At 32.1% G+C, this 13,238-nt stretch overlaps 2 protein-coding genes across 7 annotated transcripts in view; one reads left to right on the top strand and one right to left on the bottom strand.

Annotated features, from left to right (window-relative positions):
- Positions 1-13,238, bottom strand: part of LOC114327765 (phosphatase and actin regulator 3) — a 1,198,052-nt gene that overhangs the window by 849,933 nt on the left and 334,881 nt on the right. Inside the window, exon 1 of one of the 6 annotated variants that reach the window (XM_028276469.2) lies at positions 4,660-5,170. The exons of the other annotated variants lie outside the window; for them this stretch is intronic. Coding sequence (XP_028132270.1) covers positions 4,660-4,864 — 205 coding nt within the window. The 5' untranslated portion in view covers positions 4,865-5,170. Of the gene's footprint in view, positions 1-4,659; positions 5,171-13,238 lie in introns of those variants that run through there. 6 annotated transcript variants of the gene reach the window in all.
- LOC126887803 (uncharacterized) overlaps positions 1-13,238 on the top strand; it is a 410,065-nt gene that overhangs the window by 81,911 nt on the left and 314,916 nt on the right. The window lies entirely within an intron of this gene.

Here is a 13,238-nt window from a genome sequence, read left to right as displayed (position 1 = left end):
AATGACACAGATTTCTTCAGGATCATAAAACGGCGACTTTAAACTTTGATTTAATCAAAATAATAATTTTTGACCGAGTTATTAAGTCTTAAAAATGGCCATTTTCGCGTTTTTCAAATTTTAAATTGCTTATAACTCGAAAAAGATCAACTTTAGAGAAAAATTATAAGAGACCTTTTTTGTCCAGAATGCTCCAAAAAACCTAAAAAAAAATAGTCCGGGCCAAAAAATAGTACTTACGGGCCAAAAAATTGATTTTTGCAATTTGATTAAAAAAAAATTGTTAAAAAAAATTGGCCCACTTTTCTCGTGGGCGACTTCTTGAACCTTATTCTGGGATGTCTCACGAATGTGATTATGCAAAAATATCTCATGGGAATATTTTTCCCAACGAACCCGCCGTTTCCGCCTTGTCTATAAAGAAAAGTATATTCTACATATTTATTTACATAAAACTAATGCTTTATTTAAATGGTCCTGATAACAAGTTATTTTTAGTTATCTTGAATATAGAAATATTATATATTTATTATAATAGTGCTTAATATATCCATCTAATGCCTATTCGGATATTAGAAATTTAAAAAAAAATGCTAAACAACAGTACAAAGCTTCAAATAAACATCAATGTGGGAGCGAGCCAGGGAGACGCTCTATCAACCATGTCCTTGAACCTAGTTCTTATCTTGAGCTATCATTAATAGGAGCAGGCAAGAGACTGCCATAGCTCCGACATGTTCTGAGACAAAAAGATACAATGGAAGTGGATAGGAAGACGAAAAAAAAAAGGAAGGCTCAAAACGAGATGATTGGATGACTTGGAAGACGACGTGAAAGGTATGATTGTAGCACAATGAAGGAGAAGGATACAAGAAAAAGGTCTGAATGGAAAGACATACATAGCCACACAGACACAAAGATCCATCAAGTGTTACGATTTTATGATGCCAAAAAAAGAAGACGAAGATTATCTACACGGGTTTTAGGTGTGGAGATTGACAAAAGACGTTTGCACAAATAATTTGAAAACAAAAAGAATTAAGATACAGTTACCCATAGGATCAAAGTAACACGAAAGAAGGAAGGCGATTGATCTGAAGAAAATATAGATTGCAGACCAAAAAGACACAGATATGCCATTGGTTGAAAACAGATAACCGAGAGAAAAATATGGCAAAAAATGGATAGAACCTAGAAGAGGGTGCTTATATCGAATGAGGAATTACTTACTTATTAATTAATAAAGTAAAAAGTATTAATATATAATACAATAAAAAATATTAATATTAAAAAGTTTTTTTTTCTAGAAACATATTGTTTGATGTTCTGAAAATATCAAAATAATATAAAATTTTAACAAAAAACGATGTACCTACTTAAGTAAGTAAAATTCGATGCCAATGTAATTTTAATTTTTCGTATATTAGGTATCTAAGTACATTATATTCTTGCAATATTTTTCGACAACACAATATCCACGTATGTTACTGCTATATGTACTAATATTCAAGAAGTCTTCCAGTTAGTATGTTGTTTATTAATTTAATACATGTAATAATGTAATGTAGGTAATGGAATTGTATTAGGCCCTTTCAAAATAGCCCAAATTCTGTTCACCAAAGTCACCAAAGTAAAGACAATTATTGGAAGATATGCATTGATCATGTTGTTATCAAAGAAGACGTGAGTATGTATGACATTAACAATATTCGTGAAAATTTAATCGAATACGTTATTATTAATCTAAGGTGATTTTTTTAAATCCGCTTGTATAAATTAATGTACTACACAAACAAAAAATGTATTATAAATACATTCTATTTTCTATTTGGTACAAATCCTTTGTAAAATATCATATATCATACCATACATGTAATAAGACAGTAGAATTACCTATATTACTAAAAAAAGCCCCCCAAAAATAGGGACACATAAATTTTATACTAAAACACGTGTAGAAACAACATATTATTTACCAATACTTATAACAGTTTAGAGATTAAATGACGAAAAAACGGGAAACTCAATATACAGGGTGTCCCGAAAAGATTGGTCATAAATTATACCACACATTCTGGGGTCAAAAATAGTTCGGTTGAACCTAGCTTACCTTAGTACAAATATACTCATAAAAAAAGTTACAGCCCTTTGAAGTTGCAAAATGAAAATCGATTTTTTTCAGTAGGTATATCGAAAACTATTAGAGATTTTTTATTGAAAATGGACATGTATTATTCTTATGGCAGGAACATCTTAAAACAAAATTATAGTAAAATTTGTCCACCCCATGGAATTTTATGAGGGTTTTGTTCCCTTAAACCCCCCGGACTTTTGTGTACCTTCCAATTAATTCATTATTACACAACGTTTTTAAAACGTTTTTCCTCTTAGTATTTTTTCAATAAGCCAGTTTTTATCGAGATGCGGCTTCTTTTTTAATATATTTACATAAAATTTTTATGGGAGTTTTGTTCCTTTAAACCCCCCAAATGTTTGTGTACGTTCCACTTAAACTATTATTGTGGTACCATTAGTTAAACACAGTGTTTTTAAAACTTTTTTGCCTCTTAATAGTCTTTTTTTAAGTCACCTTTTATCGAGATGTGGCTTCTTTTTCAAAATACAGTGATGAGTAGTGTGCTAATAACCGGCAAAATAGCGCAAAAGATGGAAAACATATTAAATCGTGAGATAAAACGAAATAAAACTAGTAGAGTTGTTAAATTTAGCGATAGTAACATATAAATTGACATTATATTGATTGTTTCCCACCTTTAGACGTATCAGAGGAGTATGTCAACTAAAACTGTCACTGTGACAGTGGCATTTCTCAAATTTGTTCGATACGTCTAAAGGTGGGAAACAATCAATATAATGTCAATCTATATGTTACTATCGCTAAATTTAACACCTCCACTAGATTCATCTCTCTTTATCTCACAACTTAATATGTTTTCCATCTTTTGCGTTATTTTGCCGGTTATTAGTGCACTCATCACTGTATACCTAAATATGTAAGTTATAAATAAATTTTCAGATCAGGTGTGTATAATCATACTTAACCATATACAGATTAAGCCAAATAAAAACGGAACATATGCAGTTAATACAGCGTATCGGAATTACGTTTGAAATAGTCGACTAATATAAAAATTTGACACACATAAATCATAGCAACTCAACTACCTGTCTTCTTTTAGGCTAAGGCTACGGCCAGACAAGCGACTATTTATGGCGCCATAATAGCAATAAAATGAAGCGCGAAAATTGGTCCCGCGGTGAGTGTAGGGATGGCCAGACTGAGCTGTAAAATATCGCGAAGCAATATCGAACGGGTCCATCTTCTGCGTCGTGTCGCAAACAACTGGACCTAGGTCCAAATTTGTAGCTCATCTAGCCACAACCACGACCAAAACACTGTATTTACTTCTCGCGACATGCCGTAATTTACATCCCCGTCTGGCCATGATTTTTACTGCAGTTATTTCCGCTTCATTTTACTGCTGTTACAGCGCCGTAAGAGCAGTAAAATGAAGCGGCCGTAAAAGGCATGACCAGATGTGGATGTAAATTACGGCGTGTCGCGAGATGTAAATACACTGTTTCGGTCGTTGTTGTGGTTAGATGAGCTTCAAATTTGGACCCAGATCCTTCTTACCAGGACCCATTTTCGCGCTTCATTTTACTGCTCTTAGGCGCCGTAAATTGTCGCTTGTCTGGCCGTAGCCTTAGTCTAAAAGAAGACAGGTAGTTGAGTTGCTATGATTTATGTTTGTCAAACTTTTATATTTTTCGACTGTTTCAAACGTAGTTCCGATACACTGTATTAACTGCGTATGTTCCGTTTTTATTTGGCTTATTCTGTATGTACAAATATGTGGTAGATTCGACAAATATTCAAAATATCTCGATAAACACTGGCTTATCAAAAAAGTACTAAGAGGCAAAAAAGTTTTAAAAACATTGTGTTTAACTAATGGTGCCACAATAATAATTTAATTGGAACGTACACAAAAGTTTGGGGGGGTTTAGGGAACAAAATCCCCATAAAAATTTTATGGGGTGCACAAATTTTACTTTAATTGTTTTTTAAGATGTTGCTGCCATAAAAATTCCACATGTCCATTTTCAATAAAAAAATCTCTAAGAGTTTTCGATATATGAAAAAATATCGATTTTCATTTTGTAACTTCAAAGGGTTGTAACTTTTTTTGTGTGCACTATTGTATATAGGTGAGGTTCAATCAACCTATTTTTGACCCCAGAATATGTGACCAATCTTTTCGGGACATCAATTTATGACCAATCTTTTCGGGACACCCTGTATATTGTTCTGAACCCTACAGAAAAGATTACGTAAATTAGAAATGTTTTTTAAAGTATATATTACGTTATATTTGATATTGTAACAAGAGCTTTTATTACGAAAATTGTTAAATTCATCAAATTACCCTCAATTAATAATTTTAGAAGAATCTGTTTGATTTTATTCATCATTTTTGCAAACCGATGACCTAATCTAATGTGCATCAACTAGACTCAGCTGACTCAGTACATGTTTATTTTTATATGTTTACCCTTCTTGAGTCAATGTCATTGACATTACCAAATTGAGGTTAGGTTATAATTTTTTTTTTAAAATAACAGAAACTTACTCACCCACAATAACTGTAGTGACACCATCCTTCAAATCTTTGGTATCTGTATTTCCAACAGCCAAAAAATCGGACAAAGACAAGGAAGAAGCTATTAACCTACGCTTTTCTTCAAAATTCAAATAATCCAAGCTGTTGGATCTGGTTGGCGCCACAATGGCCACGGTTTTTTGCTTTGGAGGATTACTATTTCCATTTTTCTCGTGCATATTTACGAATCTAACACTAAAACCCACTACGTACACTAACTCTAAAAGTTTAAAATTGTTTCACAGGTACACACATCCACCATTTTTGACCAAATTCGAACCTAAACAACACCTGTAGTAAAAATAAACAATAATCGGTCACTGGTTCAGTACCGAATTACCAATAACTAAAACTACACTTCGATACAACGAATTATTCATTCATAACAAGTCTTTTTGTACCGTTTATGTGAAAAATCACATGTTTTGGTCAGTATGATAAAACACAGTAACAATATCTTTGAACGGACGTTTCAAACTGACGTTAAATTTTGAAGTGTGTGGAATGGGTAAACGTTGCATTCCAAACGAGCGAGACGAGAGGTCGGACGGCAGCTCATGGCAGCCGAACATGACCGACGGAGATAGCGATATGGGACGGATCGACCCAATTGGATGTGAAGGAATTTACGAAATTATTGAATAGGGTTTTACTTAAGCCCTTCCATCTTGAAATTTAAATAAAACAAAGAGTGTCAACATTATGTAATATTGCTCTGAAGCTATTTTCTTGTGGTATCTAAGAGGCTACAGTAGCGATCAACAGGTAGCAACAAACGCGTTCCACGATTGCGGCTCTAATTTTGAATATTTTGTCGAGATATTTGGCACACATATTCCTAATATAATGAAGAATGGCGGTATAGAGCCCAATTTTAGAAATATGTTAGTATGTGTGTGGAAATTACTCTATAACTAAATAAAATATTGAAAAAAGGAGCCTGTACCGCCATTAAGAAGAAAAAAAAACTTTCTTCAAATAAACTTTTTTATCCCATACCTAGATCTTGTGTAATCTTGGAACTACTAAAATTTTTTATTTCTAACACGAAATCGAACATATTTGAACTAAATAACTAATTAGGCAACATAGAGAAATTATTACTGTCATTTTGACAAACCTGCGTCAGATTTTCTCTAATCTGTTCCGTCATCTTTATCGATATCTGTTCAGTGCAGTAGTGTGTTAATTTAAGAATTCGTTTTTGTTGTTTCATAGGAAAGTAGTGTTTATTGATAGTTAATTTATTTATATTTGTTTTTGTTGTATAAGTTTTTGGCCTCTTTGAAAGAATAGATTGTTATTAATTGTGAGTTTTAGTTATATGTAGGTAGGTAAGTATATTTTACGTAAAAATATTTCGAATTCTAATGCGACTATATAAAGTTTTAGGAGAATATTTTATTCTAAAAAGATTATCAATAGTTTAACAAAATGGAAAAAGTAAATCAAACGAAAAATAAAGTGAAACTTTCCAAAAAAAAGTCCATTAAAAACCGTGCCAAAATTATGCGAAAATCGAAATTTGTTTCGCTTCACAACAAAAAATGATTATTTATTATTGTTTTATTATTAGATATTTCATGCAAATACCTTTCTAAATACCTACCTTAACATAAAATTTTCACCCATTTTGGTTTATTTTTATAAATATCTATTTATTAATAATAAAATCGTTTTCTATTACTTCCATTAGCGCGCCTATGATATTGTCAAAATATTAATCTTAGATAATGTCAAAGATTACCACTGTTGCCAAAATTTATGATACTATGTCCCGAAGTTATATTTTGTTGCTACCTGTTGATCGCTACTGTTTACTCTTAATGAAATTACTTAATGCAATACTATTTTTGTTGGAAATATGCAAAATTTTACTTTAAAATTAAGTTTATTTGACGTTTCGGTTTCCAGTTCGGAAATCGTTCTCAAAATAGGTAAAACACGTTAATAAATTAAACAAGTTTAGTTTTTATTGCTTGATAAAAAATCTTCTAATAATTTAATTTGAACTGACTCATTTTTTTTTTCTTCTTTTATGGCCTTTGGGAACTACGCCCATTTAGCCAGCAACACTAAAATCAACGCCTGACCATACACCAAGACCATTACGAATCCAATCGAACAATCAAGGGTAGGGAAGGGAAAAAAACTTTTCGCACCCTGGTCGTTCAGGATGACTAACCACAGACTAAGTAGGGATACGGGGTATTATTACTTTACACGACTAATTTTATAATCTAAGTTTCAATTTACACGACTTAACATATTCTAGAAGAATCCTAAAGATTGACGGTTTGTTCAAAGCTAGTAAGTTCATCAGATTATATGGGGGATAAACGTTTTCTTGCAATAGCTGTATATTCAATAGATGTCTTTGTGTCACATATTTGTCACATGAAAAAAATATATGATCCAAGTCACTTATTGTATTGCAATTTTCGCACAAATCCGACTGTATTACATTGATTTTATGTATACCTATGTGCGGGATAACAGGCATGGCAAAATTTTAGTCGAGAGATAGTAACAATATCGTGTCTTGAGAAAAATCTATGCAGAAACTGCAGAAAAATATCGACACGTTTAATATGCACAAAAAGATTCAAGAAATAACTGGACCATATAGGTCAACTGCAAGTAGTTTACCTCATAAACAAGAAGATATTATAGTCAATGAACAAGATAAACTGGCGAGGTGGAGAGAATATATTGAGGCACTGTTTGATGACGAAAGAAGAGAAATTCAAATCGAAAATATACTACTCCAAACCTTCGATAAAATGGAAAGAGCCATAAAACTATCACTGAATAGGAAGGTCTAGATGAAATGCCAAGCGAAATAATCAAACTACTCGAAGGTACACATTCTCTTATAAACCTCTTCAATAAAAAGACTAAGTTTTCACTCTAATGGCATATAAAACAACATAATGCTATTCTACATCCCACCAGAATGAAAACAATGGGAACCTTCCATTGAAAATGGTTATTCATTTTTCTCTTCAATAAAATTTACTAAATACGGCATATACTAACAGGCTGGCTGGCTCCTGTCAACATTTGTAACGATATCTAAAAAATAAAGTCTAAATAAGGTAACGATCATCGCACTATCAGTATGATGAGCCACGTACTGAAAATGTTCTTTAGTACCCTGCGCTCGAAAATTTACAACAAAATAGAAGTCCATACTACTAAGCGAAAAAGTTTGGTTTCACAAATAACCTTGGAACAAAAGAAGCATTATTCAGTTTGCAGCTCATGGTTCAAAAATATAGGAATATAGAACAAGCAGTGTATATGTGTTTTGGCGACTTCGATAAGGCCTTTGACTGAGTAACCCACGACAAACTGATACGTGTCTTGCAACAGGTGGGGATTAATGACCAAGACCTCCGTATTATCAAAAATTTGTGTTGGCATTAATGTAAAAACATACGAATTGCTCAAACCACGAAGGAAGCAGTAGAAATACGGCGTGGCGTGAGGCAAGGGTGTATTTTATCGCCTCTACTTTTATATACATTCCAAATTTATCTTCAAAGAAGCCTCAGATGAAGATGTAGGCATTAAAATCAACGGAATTAATGTCAACAACCTTAGACACACAGACGACACTTACTTCCAATGAAAAAGAGTTGCAACGGCTTATAAACAGGGTGACCGAAACATGTGGTTAATATAGGCTAAAACTTAATACTTCCAAAGGTAACTGTCCACTTGAGATAAAATCTCGAGATTATTCTCAGGTATTTCCTCGAGACCAAGACCATACTGTGTCGACTGGGACTAGAGAGTAAACACACAGCACACTGTGTGATTTCATTAAGGGTATACATATTTTCATTCTTCAAAATAGATTCGCTTCAGGCACTACTTTTTAGTCCTTTTATAATTGCGTCTACTACTATTCAAAATCGAAAAAAACATGAAAAAAAGAAGTGTTGGATGAGAAAATGAGTGGATTATCAAATTGACTTGTGAGCTGGTTCAGCTCTCGTAATAAACTAAACAAAATTCTCATTAATAGATATATTACATTAATAAACCGTAAAATCAGATTAATACGCACATTACTGTATGGTATGGAGAGCTGGATCCTTACGAAGACACTAATGAAAAAAATGGATGTCTTTGAGATACGGATCTACTGATAAAATTGCGGATAAGTTGGGTTGATTGAACAAGAAAGAGCACAGAAATAACAAAAATAATAAAAATTCGAAAGTTACAATATTTTGGCCATGTAATGAGACATTCAGAGAGGTACTTACAACCTTTTGCATCTCAATAATACAGGGCAAGATCGCTTTAAGAAGATGCCCAGACCGAAGAAGAACACCCTGGCCGAGATCTCCGAGAGTTTTATCAGGAGGGATCCGCTTATTTGTTTGGAGCTGTCGTAGACAAAGTTATTATTGCCAATATGGCCACTAAGGTTCGATAATCGGACAGCGTACTGAAAGAAGAAGAATATATGTAAAAGCGAGTGCAACATATTTTTATTAATAAAGAACGCTCTACTATAATATTAAAATATTATATAGTTCACTTGTTCCGTGTATGTCTCTCTGTCACGGGGTCCGTGACAATTCTTTTAATCCATTTTAAACATACTTTTCCACTAGTTAGGCATCTGAAATTTTCAGAGTAGCTCAGAACTCGAAGACAATGCAATCAATATTCAACGGCTTTTATTTGGATCCATTGAATTTTATTTTTAATGTTAAACTATTTTTTGAATGCACATAATGCAATGACATATTAATCAGGGTCGAACAAAAACATGTTTTTTAATTTTGAATTTTAATGTTTTAAACATGTTTTATTTTGTTTTAAACAAATAAAACACGTTTAAAACACATGTTTCTTTATTTTTAACATTTTGTTTTTGTTTTAAACATGCGTTTTTATTTTAAATTGTATGTTTTGAAGAAATAAAACTTAGAAAAAAATATTGTTTAAATCATATTTTCTTAAACATAATATTAATAATTTTGATTTTAACTTTTCTTTAACATATTAGATAAGAAAACCACTTGCAATTAGGAGCTATCACCTGGGGAAACCCCAGACTTACTATTTATAAATTCGGATTGCAAGTTAGCTATTATTGCAAGATACTGTAAGTTATTTTGTGGTGTTTAGTATTTTTTTGAAACATGCAAATGGCGAATTTTTATACATGATACAAAGGAGCGTATGGAAATGGGTTTGACTCCAGCTCATTTTTTGGCAAATTTGCTTGATAAGCGCTTTAGTGGAAATAAACTTATCATCCATCCCATCCATTATAAATTATCATCCAGGAGCATTGTCAATTATTATTAATTACCAGGCAAAGTGTGTACCCTTTAAACCATATAAGTTTTCTAAACATTTAATTGAGAATGTAATATGTACCAGAGACTTGGTGGCGTTCTATGAAAAATATAAATACTACAGCATTGGAGCTTGCTCAACAGCTCCACACAGCTAATGCATTGTCAGCCAGCATATAAAGACTCTTCTCCTCAACATACGGTTTGTCATTCCAAACTACGTAATCGGCTAGGCAATGTCAAAGCTGGTAAGTTGGTTTCAATTTTTAAAGAGCTTAACTGCATCAGTGATGACGTGACTGATCAAATATCAGATTGATAATTTTAGATTACTAGATTACTGTGAGACTGGAACAGTTTTGAGAAATTTATTAACTCTTGTTAAGTTCTTTATTTCTCAATTTTTGTTAAGTTCCGGTTATTAATAAATAAATAAATAATATGGACACGCGCCAACTCGTAACTTTTAATGACAACAATTTTCAAATCAAAATGTACACCGGCCAATTCGTAACTTTTTTTTACCTGACCTGCCAACCCCCCGAAACTTTCTTTAAGTGAATTCGAAACCATTGATTAAATCTTAAATCTAAACCGAATGTTTCTTGGTTTGCTTAAAAACATTATATTTGTACTATATGTACCTATAAAAAATAACAAAAATTGAAATATGTATATTAATAAAATAATTGAAACAATATTATAGTGTTTCATTAACACGTGTTAAAATATTATTTCCATCAAGTAGGTATCTACACGAGCTTGGTTTTTATCAAGTAATTGTAAATTTAATATTTTTTAGATGTTTAGCAATGATAAATTATTTAAATCCATCTGATAATTTAAACGCAAAGAGAGTTTCTATATGTTTATTTCATGTCTAAAAGATTATACCTTTATTTAGTTACGAATTCACCGGTAGTTGATCGGTTACCGAAAAATTACCTGAGAGGGTCAGAGTTACCAATTGGCCTGTAATTAGGATGGGGGATTAAAACAGTTACGAATTCACCGGGACCCAATAATATGTATGTTGAAAAGTTTTTATAATGTATTTGAGAATTTTTTTTATATTTATTTATTATTTTAATCAAGACAATGAAAAAAAACGCTTGTTTAATTTAAGTGTTTTAGTTATGTTTTAAACTGTTTTAAACAAAAAGTGTTTTAAACATATACACATGTTTAAAACAGTTGTTTAAAACAAAATGTTTAAACGAAACAACCCTGATATTAATCCCAACATTTAAATCTGTAGTCAGCAGCGAATAATTAGCTCAGTAGTAGAACACTGGACTGCAGATCAAGAGCTCCGTCCCACGTTCAAACTCGGGTTGTCTCTATTTTTTTTTTTTATTTTTTTTAATAAATATTTAAAAGTTAATTATTTCCAAACATTCTCTAAATGTAGACTTCTTCTCTTCTTCTTCTTCTTCTTCTTGTTCTTTTTATGTAGACATGAGTCTGTTTTTCAATGTGCCTCTTGTCATTCCATCTTTTTCGTGGTCTTCCCACTGATCGTCTTCCTGTTGGGGAACCGTCTTTCGCCGTCCTTACTACTCTATTTGTTGTCATTCGGCTTATGTGGCCATTCCATTCTACTATTCTATTGTTCACCCGGTTATTAATGTGGTCCACCTTGCATCTCCGTCGTATATCTGCACTTCTAGCTCTATCCAACAGTGTCTTGCCATCGATTTTTCGCAGTGTTTTAATCTCTGCTGTTTCTAGCACTATTTTTGTCCTTTCTGTATCAGGAATTAAATGCGGCCTTAATGAAGGTAAATAAGAAACCTAGTAGTAGTCCATTCTTTCACGGTTTTTGCTCTAAATTTTAAAGAACCGCTTGGATTGACATGAAATTTGGCATACGTATAGCTTACATGTCAAAGAAAAAAAGTGATATTGTGCCGATGTGTGCTTTTGCCCTGGGGGTGACTTTCACCCCCTATTGGGGGTGAAAAATATATGTCCAAAATAAGTCCGGAAATGGGTAAACTGACTAATTTTAAGTAACTTTTGTTCTACAGAGCTTTTTCGCCAAGTCAACACTTTTCGAGTTATTTGCGAGTGAATATGTTCATTTTTCAACAAAATAACCACATTTTTAGACGGTTTTTCTCAAATAACTCAAAAAGTAAGTATTTTGTCGAAAAAAACGTTCTTAGCAAAAATATAGCTTATAAAAAAGTAAAAAAAAAATGGTTTACGCGTTAGGTCTCTGGATGTCGTAGAACCAGAGTTATAGCCAATGAAAAATAGATTCATATTCACCAAATTTCAAATAGAATATTTCGCCGTGAAATATCCAAAAAATTAAGCACTTTTTGGGGAAAACCCATTATAACTTTTTTAAAGTGTTTAAAAAAAGCTTTATTTCTGTTTTTACAAAAAGTTTCTAGCGTTAATTTAAGAAAGTTACACTCAAAATAAAGTTGGTCCCTTTTGTTTTTGCAAAAAAAAATCGGGAAGACCACCCCCTAATTAGCAACTTAAATGAAATTAATCGTTACCGCTCCACAAATTATTTTACTTGTGTTGTGTTTATATGATCTGTAAGTTTCATCGATTCAAAGTGCTTATTTTTGAAAAAATTTGGTTTCAAAGTAAAATTTTTAAAAATTTAAATTTTGAAAAATATCCTTGTTTTCAAAATAACTTAAAAATTGTTAGAGATACCAAAAATCTCGAAAAACAAAAAAAAGTCAGATTTGCTTTTCTGAATATCATGTATTTTTTTGTTTTTCTGTTAGGCAAAAATTGATTAAGATTTGGTGTTTCTAAATTTTGCATACATTCGTGATCAGTGACTCGTTCAACCCCGTTTAAATACACCCCTTTCAATAATAAGGACTTTGAACCGATGAAACTTACAGATCATATAAACAATATATACACGAGTCAAGAAACTTGTGAAGTCGTAACGATTAAGTTCATTTAAGATACTAATTAGGGGGTGAATTTCTCGATTTTTTTACCAAAACCAAAAGGGACTAACTTTATTTTGAGCGTAACTTGTTTAATTTTGATGCTAGAAAATTTTTTTATAAAACAAAAATGAAGCTTTTTTTAAACACTTTAAATAAGTTGTAATGAGTTTTCCCCGAAATGTACTTCATTTTTGGTTATTTCACGTTAAAGTATTCCATTTGGAATTTGACGAATATGAACCTATTTTTCATTAGCTATAACTCTGCTTCTACTAGGTGTAGAGACGTGATATATACAT

Source organism: Diabrotica virgifera, chromosome 7 (assembly GCF_917563875.1).
Source record: "Diabrotica virgifera virgifera chromosome 7, PGI_DIABVI_V3a".
Lineage (NCBI taxonomy): Eukaryota > Metazoa > Arthropoda > Insecta > Coleoptera > Chrysomelidae > Diabrotica > Diabrotica virgifera.
This window is presented reverse-complemented; position numbering and strand designations above follow the sequence as displayed.